The 10,428-nt window shown below is 42.3% G+C and overlaps 1 protein-coding gene across 1 annotated transcript; it reads right to left on the bottom strand.

The window, feature by feature from the left end:
• Positions 1 to 6,459: 6,459 nt before the first annotated feature.
• LOC123994252 (homeobox protein MSX-2-like) lies at positions 6,460 to 9,547 on the bottom strand. The gene is made up of 2 exons (XM_046296791.1): positions 9,169 to 9,547; positions 6,460 to 7,748 (listed from the first exon to the last, which is right to left on the bottom strand). The coding sequence occupies exons 1-2, from the start codon at positions 9,506 to 9,508 to the stop codon at positions 7,288 to 7,290; spliced, it is 801 nt and encodes a 266-aa protein (XP_046152747.1). The 5' UTR covers positions 9,509 to 9,547; the 3' UTR covers positions 6,460 to 7,287.
• Between the last annotated feature and the right edge of the window lie 881 nt (positions 9,548 to 10,428).

Genomic DNA, 10,428 nt, shown 5'->3' with positions numbered 1-10,428 from the left:
ACTCATCCTTTGCAGCAGAGGTCACTCTGGATCTTCCTTTCCTGTGGCAGTCCACATGAGAGACAGTTTCATCATAGCTCTTGGTTTTTGCGACTGCACTTGAAGAAAGTTCTTGAAATGTTCCGGATTGACTGACCTTCATGTCTTAAAGTAATGAACTGTCATTTCTCTTTACTTATTTGAGCTGTTCTTGCTATAATATGGACTTGGTCTTTAACCAAATAGGGCGATCTTCTGTATACCACCCATACCTTGTCACAACAAAACTGATTGGCTCAAATGCATAAGAAGGAAGGAAATTCCACAAATTAACTTTTAACAAGACACATCTGTTAATTGAAATTACAATCCAGGTGACAACCTCGTGAAGCTGGTTGAGAGCATGCCAAGAGGGTGCAAAGCTGTCAACAAGGCAAAGGGTGGCTTTGAAGAATCTCTAATATAACACTGATTTGTTTAACAACTTTTTTGGTTACTACATGATTCCATGTGTTATTTCATAGTTTTGATGTCTTCACTATTATTCTACAATGTAGAAAATAGTACAAATAAAGAAAAAGCCTTGAATGAGTAGGTTTGTCCAAACATTTCACTGGTACTGTATATTAATCTGCATATTTTTTTTTTTTTTTTAAACAGGAAAGTCAGTTAAGAACACATTCTTATTTTCAATGAAGGCCTGGGAACAGTGGGTTAACTGCCTGTTCAGGGGCAGAACGACCTTGTACCTTGTCAGCTCGGGGGTTTGAACTCGCAACCTTCCGGTTACTAGTCCAACGCTCTAACCACTAGGCTACCCTGCCGCCCTAAGCATACCTCATGAGCTGTTTGTATCCTCCTGACAGGTGGTTATTTTTTTTAAACAAAATTAAAAATGCTTCTCTGCATCTCTGATAAAATCTGGGTAAAAAAAACATAAAGGAATGTGAGTCTTATTCAGTACATTTAGTTATTGCTTGCTTTTGTATAGTCTATCAACCTTTCCAACAGGCATGCCAGCTAAGATAGTTAGACAAGCTAGATACTAACTCGTTTGTTAGCCTGAAATGGCTTCTTTGTATCTAGTTATGAGGTTGGGAGATCAGAAACCTATCTGGGCTAGCTAAAACCAACCTTATAAAATTACTATAGGTGGCTAGTAGTATTATACAGAAACAACAAATATATATTTTTTAAGCAGGACAAATCTGTAGGGGCACGTGCCCCTGTGCCCCATATGGGGATTATGCCTCTGACTCTTCTCATCCATTTCCTTTTATGTACCATTTCATCATGCAACTATACTGAGCTCCCTTGTGTAGATTGATCTTAAAATAGATGTTATTTCTTCTTGTATTCAATGGAATCTCTCTGCTTGGCTCCTGATTTCACACGGAGCCGCACATCAATCACACAGAATAGGAGTGGGTAGGGATTAATTCAGACTGGGGAATTTTCACAGCTAGAAGACCCAGTTCAGGTGCTTTGTTGTGGTGAATGCAATGATCAGACTGGTTCCACCAGGCCAATGAATGTGCAACACAGTCTCTATATTGCATTGTAAAATACAAAGACAGTAAATTACATTCATTCATGCTATTCCCTCAGTCGACTGGTGATTGACAACCCTGTCTTGCACATTCTAGAAAGAAACAAGAGGCATCGATTGCAGTTCATTGTTCAGATATGCGGTAAAATAAAACTGGGATTATTATCTGTGTGTTTCCATTACTGGAAAATGTTCAACAGAATGGTACTAAGTAAAAGTGTGACAACAACCACAGACTCGAACTCACTCAGGCACCAACACACACAGCAAACAAATCAAGCTTCTGCAAAGGATAACAGAAATGACAACACTCTAAAAAGGAAATCATGATTAGTGACTGAAAACACCTGTGTCCTTATACTCTCTAGGGCAGTCTCTGCTGTCCTCTGGTGACAGGGGGGACCATGACAACGAGTTGAAGACTAACAGATTATATCATAAATGTGAACAAGTATAAAAAGTCACATACTATTTATTTAGTATTTACATATTTCCTAATCTGGTTCTCTCCTCTGCTCCTGGGTTCTCCCTCACCACATCACAGTTAAGCTTTATCTCTTCATATCCTATATACTGTCCAATCGTGGGATTTGTGTGATGCTCTATACTTGGCATCTATGTGTTCCGGCCCTACTCTCCTTAAGTGGATTTTGGGCCTTTCTTTCGCCTGCTTAGTATGTCCGTCGTTAACTGCATGTGCGTATGTCTTTTTAGTACATAATGTGGTCTGGGGCCTCATTTATAAACGTTGCATAGGCACAAAAGAATGCGTACACCACTTTCTAAGCAAACTTTGGAATTTAGATTTATAAAAAAACTAACTTGACGGGTGAATGTGTGGTCCTCCACGGACACTTTGACCCATACGTACGCACATGACCTGGCGAAATGAGAAACTGCGACTCCGTTGGAAGAAGGATGAATTTCGAGAAACGCTTTGAAATTGATACCATTGTGTAAAATAATTTGAAACATTACCTCTCACGTATTATAGATGAAGAGTTCCCTGGAGTGCACACAAAAATAACACACAAAAATGTAGGTTATTAAATACAAACGGAGATATCTGTTTTTGCAAAATAACCCCTCAAATATGTTGTACATTTTAATCGGGAATCATATTTATTTGGATCTGTAATTATTAAACAATACTTGCATGTTATGAAATATATTCTCATAAACAATAAGGTGAACAGTAAGACAAATGACGTTTAAACTGATGCAGTTTTCGATGCCTCAGTCGGGCACATACGGAGCGCAGTTTTATACAGTATATTGTTATCACATGTTCTTTGCGCAGAACTGTCAATGTGATAATGGTCCTGCCACTGTCAGTTACAATCAGGGTACTTACCACACCTGAAGGTGTTACGCAATTGGGTAGCTTTGACAATCAAACGGGTGGGTATAAAAAGGCATGAAATTATAATCCGTAATGACGCACAACGGCTGCTTTGGTGTAACAGTACTCTTCTGGCGTTGTGTACAATCAGTCATCGACACGGAACTCCAATATGTAGCACCAGTCATGTAGCTTTATTCTGTTAGGAACCGCACAAAATTGCACATCATGCAATGCACGTCTCACCATCCAACTCTGCACTCACGCACGCTGGTTTGGTGCTTGTTCACTGGGCTAGTTACCAAAATAATACAATTACAATATACAATATAATATCTTTAACAATGTACCTGTTAGGAACGGCACAAAATTGCACGTCATGCAATGCACGTCTCACCATCCAACTCTGCACTCACGCACGCTGGTTTGGTGCTTGTTCACTGGGCTAGTTACCAAAATAATACAATTACAATATACAATATAATATCTTTAACAATGTACCTGTTAGGAACGGCACAAAATTGCACGTCATGCAATGCACGTCTCACCATCCAACTCTGCACTCACGCACTGTACAAAATATATGAACCCCCCCACCAGACACAGTAAGTTGCTATCTAGTACTGGCGGGAATTCTTTACAACAAAATGCACAACAAATATTCTCCAAAAACCGCTGCATCTTGTGTGTGAACATTTACAAAAACTTGATATAAATTGTACATTTAAATCATCACTTGAGAGTATAAAAATCACTTTTTATGTACAGTGCTTTGCAACCAACAACTTACCGCTGGTTTGGTGCTTGTTCACTGGGACGATTCTAACTGGAACATCCCCCCTCGTAAGCAAGCTACGCAAACCAGCCAATAAGATGCCATGTTGAGTAGGTGAAGGCAAGACAAACTCAAACCAAAAACCCATTGGCTTAATAAAGTGGCAAGGGGAATCACCAATATAACCCTGTTACATTGGCACTGTTGGAAGATTTGACGAATGGAAGAATTCGGAGAGAGTGAATTTTCAGAGACCAGCTAGATTTACTGGGCGATGGTGAGTGGCTTATGAGCCGGTTCCAATTACCAAGAGTTGTTCTCTTGGATCTCTGTGCTGTAGTGGGTCCAGCATTACAGAGAAACACCCGCAGAAACCAAGCCGTGCTTGTCCCACTTCAACTCCTTGGCAACCTCGTTAATAGCGTCGATGGTGTCTCTTTGCGTTTGCAGGACTGCATCTGTGAGGACATGGCCGCTGGAGGGTTGTGACGCATGAGGTGCAGTGGAGACGCCGGGGCTGGGCGCACTCAGCGCCTGCGCAACTGCATCACCACCGACCCCGCTGGAAAACGCAGCGACTAAAAACAATATAAAATGTCAATTGTTTGTGTAAATGCTTAAACTACTTGAATGCATTTGGTTTACTCTTTTCAAACGAGGGAATACTAATTACATACCTGGAATATCTGGTGCGTATAGCATGTCCGTGTCCCACGTCACTACTCCACACAGGAGGGAATCCCTTATAACGACAAGTCGCTCATCAAGGGGGTTGAACTACGGTGTCCCCTATTCCCCGCATGGTCTACTGGGTTGCGGTAGCACAGGACAGAGACTGTGTATGTGTGTGACATGTCAGACTGTGTCAGTCAGCTGTGACTGTGCTAGCTGAGCTGAATCACATGGTCCATTGCCCCTGGCATCCTTCTGATGACACACACACACACACACACACTAAAATGTGGTCTTCAATTTTATTTCAAAGATAACCGACAAGGGAGATGAGCTTGTACAGTAAGACATACAGAGAGAGCCTAGTTGGGGGCTTACTGTGCTCAACCAGCTACAAAAATGGGACATTTCTACATCTAGTGGATGTTGGTAATACTGCAGGACACCAAATGTAGACAGAAATGTACGTTCTCACGTTCTCATAATTTTCAAACAAAACATAATTTCACTATATATTCCAGTTCTATCAGTTAGTCAGTGTACCATACAGTGGGAATGAGAATGTGTGTGTGTGTGTGTGTGTGTGTGTGTGTGTGTGTGTGTGTGTGTGTGTGTGTGTGTGTGTGTGTGTGTGTGTGTGTGTGTGTGTGTGTGTGTGTGTGTGTGTGTGTGTGTGTGTGTGTGTGTGTGTGTGTGTGTGTGTGTGCCAGTAAACTGCTAAGTAAGGAAATGAGAATCAACCCACTCATATAATATCCCTCAACTTCTTATCACTAAACACACACATCATTTCACACAGCATTGGACTCAGAATCAGAGGATAAGCGCAACTAGAAATGGGCTTGATTGAAATAGAGCTCGGCATTTAGCACAGTTACAAAGTTCAGGAAGAGCGAGAGAGAAAGTTAATGAAAGGTCTACAGTTTGTGGATGGACAGTCAAACTCAATGCATAGAGCTGAGTCTCTGTGCTGCGAGGAGATATGGAACACATGCCAACAATCAAGTCAATGTGAGAAGTGTTATTTGCAGAAAATGTGCAATTTTCTTGTGAATATAATTATGTGTTTAAAGTCAATTGGGCGATGAAAATACGAGTCCCAGGATAAAAGCACCACTTTACCTTGCCACCCAGTTGACCCCACACACACCCAGACTCAAACACACAACCTGACCCCAGATCTGTTTTTACTTTAACCAACTCCTCTAGTCAGACTGCAGTTAAGGCACATACAGATCTGGCAACAGGCTTCCAAAGACATTCATACTGCTTTAGCAATAACCTGGGCCGTATTCACTTGGCAACAAATGGAAGTAACTAGACTGAAACAGGGAGGGACTACCTGATCTTTTCCAATAAGAAAGGTTTGTTTTCTGTTGCAAAGCATTTCTCTACGGTTTGCATTTACGAACACAACCCAGGGCGGTTCAGTAAGACCCTGAGCATTTAGCTACACATTCTTCAGTTTAAGGACATTAAAGGGATTAGGGGTTAAATACCAGATGATTGGTCTAATGTGTTATGGTCCCTCGTGTAATGACATGGCTCATTTCTTCTAAGACCGTCAGCTTGAGGAGGAGGGGCCGACTTCAATGTTCCCAAACATTATTACAGTATAATATAATATTACAGTTTAATATATATAGCTATTGGTTGACCTAACTGGTTTAATATATATAGCTATTAACTAATCTAGCTGGTTAAATCTACCTCCCCCACTAAATCTTAAGCCTAATTTAAACCTGGCCCTGACATGCATCCTTTGTTCTGATCTCGTCCATATTCTGATTGTGCCCACATTTTCAGACTTCGTCTACACATGGTATTAAAATGTTATTCTTATCCGTCCACTGTGTCCGGACTCAGAATCAGAGGTGAATTAGCCTATACTACACGTTTTAAAGCTCCATGTACAAAGTTAAAGGTTGGATCAAACAATCAGATCGATACATGATTAAACAATACACTTGCATATGAAATTCTGTCTAATTTAAGCAATTCATTAGCTGTATTTACCAGACGTAGAAGCATAATCATGACTAAAATACACACTGTAACTATAAGAAGAGAATGTGACAACAAATCAAAAGACTAGATACTCAGCAAATAACAATATTTATATTCAACATCAGACCACAAACTATTTACACTTGTTAGATACACTTCATAAAATATATATTGTAAACTGGGTGGTTCGAGCCCTGAATCCTGATTGGCTGACAGCCGTGGTATATCAGACATTAAACCATGGGTATGACAAAATATTTATTTTGACTGCTTTTTACATTTATTTTAACTAATTACATTGGTAACCAGTTTATAATAGCAATAAGGAACCTCAGGGATTTGTGATATATGGCCAATATATCACGGCTAAGGGCTGTGTCCCGGCACTCCGCGTTGCATCGTGCATATGAATGACCCTAAACCATGGTATATTGGCCATATACCACACCCCTTTGACTCTTACTGCTTACTTATATTACATTTATGCAATAAATGTTGTCCTATATATATATCACAAATATGAAAGTCTAAAAATAACCTTTCCCAAAGACAGGAACAGAGACATCAATAATAATGTTTTAGAGATATTTTGGCATTTACGGAGTGATCAGACAAACGGGAGAACCAGATCAATATCCTTCGGGAACGATCCAACTAGCTTTGGCAAATACAGCACAGGTCAGGAGGTTAGGAGGTCAGGGCTATAGAATAAATGAACAATTATCCTGCAATGATGCTTGTACTATGGGTGTTCTGATGCACTAGTCACTTCTGTGACAAACCAGGGAACACAAGGTACCATATAACAATGTACACTTCCACATCTCTTGAATATATCAAAGTAAGTCCAGCACACTATATTCAAAGCACCCCTGAGAGTTAGGGTACGATTTAATATCTTGTTGTAAGGTTCATCGCACGCACGCACGCACACACACACACACACACACACACACACACATCTCAAGACAGGTGGAGGAGTCCGTACCCTACAGGTGAGGTGTACACCCCCAGATGTGGTACTGTTGTTAACAGAGTGGTACGTCTGAAGGGGTACCCCTGTCCTCCGCACACCCCTGAGACCCCCCCACCCAGACCCTCCAGACTGACACAAAGGGGGAACGGCAGCGAGGAGAACCCCGGGGGATAGAACCCCGACTTGGATCCAACACCTGCAGCGGAAATCTTGAGTTTTTCCACATCTGCCTCCTGCAGTCTCTTGGCTTTAGCCCGTCGGTTCTGGAACCAGATCTTGACCTGGGTCTCTGAGAGGGACAGGGAGGAGGAGAACTCAGCCCGCTCAGCGATGGACAGGTACTGTTTATGATGGAACTTCCTCTCCAGGGACAGGAGCTGGGAGGTGGTGAAGGGGGTCCGGGGCTTCCTGTTGGTCTTGTGTTTCCTCAAGGAGGGATTGACCTGGTCTGGAGGGAGAAGGAGGGAGGGAGGGAGGTAAAAGGGGAGGGAAAGAGGGAGAGAGGGGATGAGGGAGAAAAGGAGGGAAAGAGGGAGGTAAAAGGGGAGGGAAAGAGGGAGAGAGGGGATGAGGGAGAAAAGGAGGGAAAGAGGGAGGTAAAAGGGGAGGGAAAGAGGGAGAGAGGGGATGAGGGAGAAAAGGAGGGAAAGAGGGAGGTAAAAGGGGAGGGAAAGAGGGAGAGAGGGGATGAGGGAGAAAAGGAGGGAAAGAGGGAGGGAAAGAGGGAGAGAGGGGATGAGGGAGAAAAGGAGGGAAAGAGGGAGGTAAAAGGGGAGGGAAGAGGGAGAGAGGGAGAAAAGGAAGTAGGGAGGGAAAGAGGGAGGGAGGGAAAGAGAGAGGTAAAAGGGGAGGGAAAGAGGGAGAGAGGGAGAAAGGGAAGTAGGGAGGGAAAGAGGGAGAGAGAGAGGTAAAAGGGGAGGGAAAGAGGGAGAAAATGAAGTAGGGAGGGAAAGAGGGAGGGAGAGAGAGATGTTTCAGTAAAGGCGTAATGAGTTTTTGTGGTATTTGTCATCACTCAATAGCCTAAACATGTCATTAATATACAGAAAGAGAACATTAATCAAAATACACTGAGTGTACAAACATTAAGAACACCTGCTCTTTCCAGGACATAGACTGATGAGCTGAAAGCTATGAACACTTATTGATGTCACTTGTTAAATCCACTTCAAATCAGTGTAGATGAAGGGGAGGAGACATGTTTAAAGAAGGATTTTTAAGCCTGGAGACAATTGGGACATGGTTGGGTATGTGTGATATTCAGAGGGTGAAAGGGAAAGACAAAAGATTTAAGTGTCTTTGAACAGGGTCTGGTAGTAGGTGCCAGGTGCACTGGCTTGTGCCAAGAACTGCAATGCTGCTAGTTTTTCATGCTCAACATTTTCCTGTGTGCTCAAGAATGGTCCACCACCCAAATGACATCCAGCCAACACAAAAGCATTGCTGTCAACATGGGCCAGCATCCCTGTGGAACGCTTTCTATACCTTGTCGAGTCCATGGCCTGACGAAATGTGGCTGTTCTGAGGGGGGGGCAAAAAGAGGGGGTGCAACTCAATATTTGGAATGTGTTCCTAATGTTCAGTATACTTAGTGTACATACACAAATACATGCATTAAGCCTTCTCCCCTGATGATATGCAGTGTATTGAATGATATTGATCTGTAGATGGAATGGTATAAAACTACTGCACACTAAGACTTTTCCAATTCTATTTCAAAGTGATCTTATTTCCACATAGGCTACAACTCTAAAATAGAGTAGAAAACATAAATAACGGATATTTCCCGATAGATCAGCATGGGACAAAAATATACCAGGCCGTAGGCTATTCAATAACTCTTCTACAGTATAAGGTTGAACACTTACTGAGCGCTGGAGACAACCTGCACCGCGGTGATATCCATGACGCACAGTCCCCTGGTTCCGACGTCTCTGATTTAACTGGCGAAGAAGACGGGTCAAAATTGTGAATAAAGTATTTTGGACTAGACGGCTGTCTGGACACCGATATAGAGTAATTCCCCAGGGGAGAGATTATCGTACCGCTGCCGCGTCTCCCTCCTTCGCTATGATTCCTATCCAACATGATCGCTTCCACACTGAAAGGTAAAGGTGATACAGGTGTTTTGCGCTCATTAAACTGCCTCCGTGGAGGAGTGTCCTCGTAGGTTGAAAAGCCATCTTTCGAATCTACTGGAGAATTCATGCTTCAAGTAAACAACAACATGCCAATCTCAACTGTTGTCCGCGGAGTCAACAACAATTTCTCAAGCTCTGAAGTCTGTGTCTACTCTAAACTCATGAGAACGCTTGTTTAAATGACTGGGACTTTCAACCAATTAAAAACTGTAGAGGCGGAAGGAGACTTGTGATTGGCCTGTGAGTTTGGGGGATTTGGGTGTGGTCCTGGGGGGTCTTGAGGTTAAAGAGACCCTCGGGACACACTCCACTCCGCGTAAACACTAGGCCGGGTAAAAACGAGACTAATTTACCGTTAACTGCGTGAGAAGGAGGATGTGGATGGAAAATGTCTGATAACTAGTTCATGCTTCATTCCCTCAATGAAGGCTATTCCTCCAAATATGTAGATTAGGCCTGCCTAACCCCATTTTCCCAGAATTAATTATATTATTTATATTTTAAGAATTAATATAATAAATAATATGCTACATTCAACAAATGAAGGACATGAATCAATGATGAAAAATAGCCCTTTGCCTTAGAAGTGAAAATAAAAAAATACTCTTTCAGTGCAGTAAATAGACAGCAGGTTGGCTGACAACATCACGAAAAAGCTGCCATAAGGAGGAGTCGAAGTTGACTCGTTTCAGCTTGTATGTACGAACGTAAGGACGGAGACAGATCCACAGACCACGCCCGATTTCAATCATGGGATTGTTTTCGCCAGGGTCAGCCCTGTGCTACTCACTTGCAGACTAGTCCAGTGCTGCTGATAGGGAGCTGATTGTAGTGATATATTAGAGTTTGAGCCCCTGTCCTACAACTGTACCTCCCTCTTTGCTATTAGCTTAATGTGTGTGTGTGTATATAGGCCCATGTTTCATCATAACTTGTCTCTGGGCGTCGGTCGGTGGCAGGAAGATAAAAGTGGATCAGAGAAACAAC

The sequence above is a fragment of the Oncorhynchus gorbuscha genome, linkage group LG13, assembly GCF_021184085.1.
Source record: "Oncorhynchus gorbuscha isolate QuinsamMale2020 ecotype Even-year linkage group LG13, OgorEven_v1.0, whole genome shotgun sequence".
Lineage (NCBI taxonomy): Eukaryota > Metazoa > Chordata > Actinopteri > Salmoniformes > Salmonidae > Oncorhynchus > Oncorhynchus gorbuscha.
Note: the sequence above shows the minus strand (reverse complement) of the source record. Positions and strands in the feature narration are given on the sequence as shown.

Excerpts from the sequence above, each read along its gene's own strand:
- LOC123994252 (XM_046296791.1), bottom strand. The coding sequence starts at position 9,508 with ATGAATTCTCCAGTAGATTCGAAAGATGGCTTTTCAACCTACGAGGAC. Across the intron at positions 7,749-9,168 it reads CAGGTTGTCTCCAGCGCTCA|ACCAGGTCAATCCCTCCTTG; the intron begins GTAAGTGTTCAA and ends TTCTCCCTCCAG.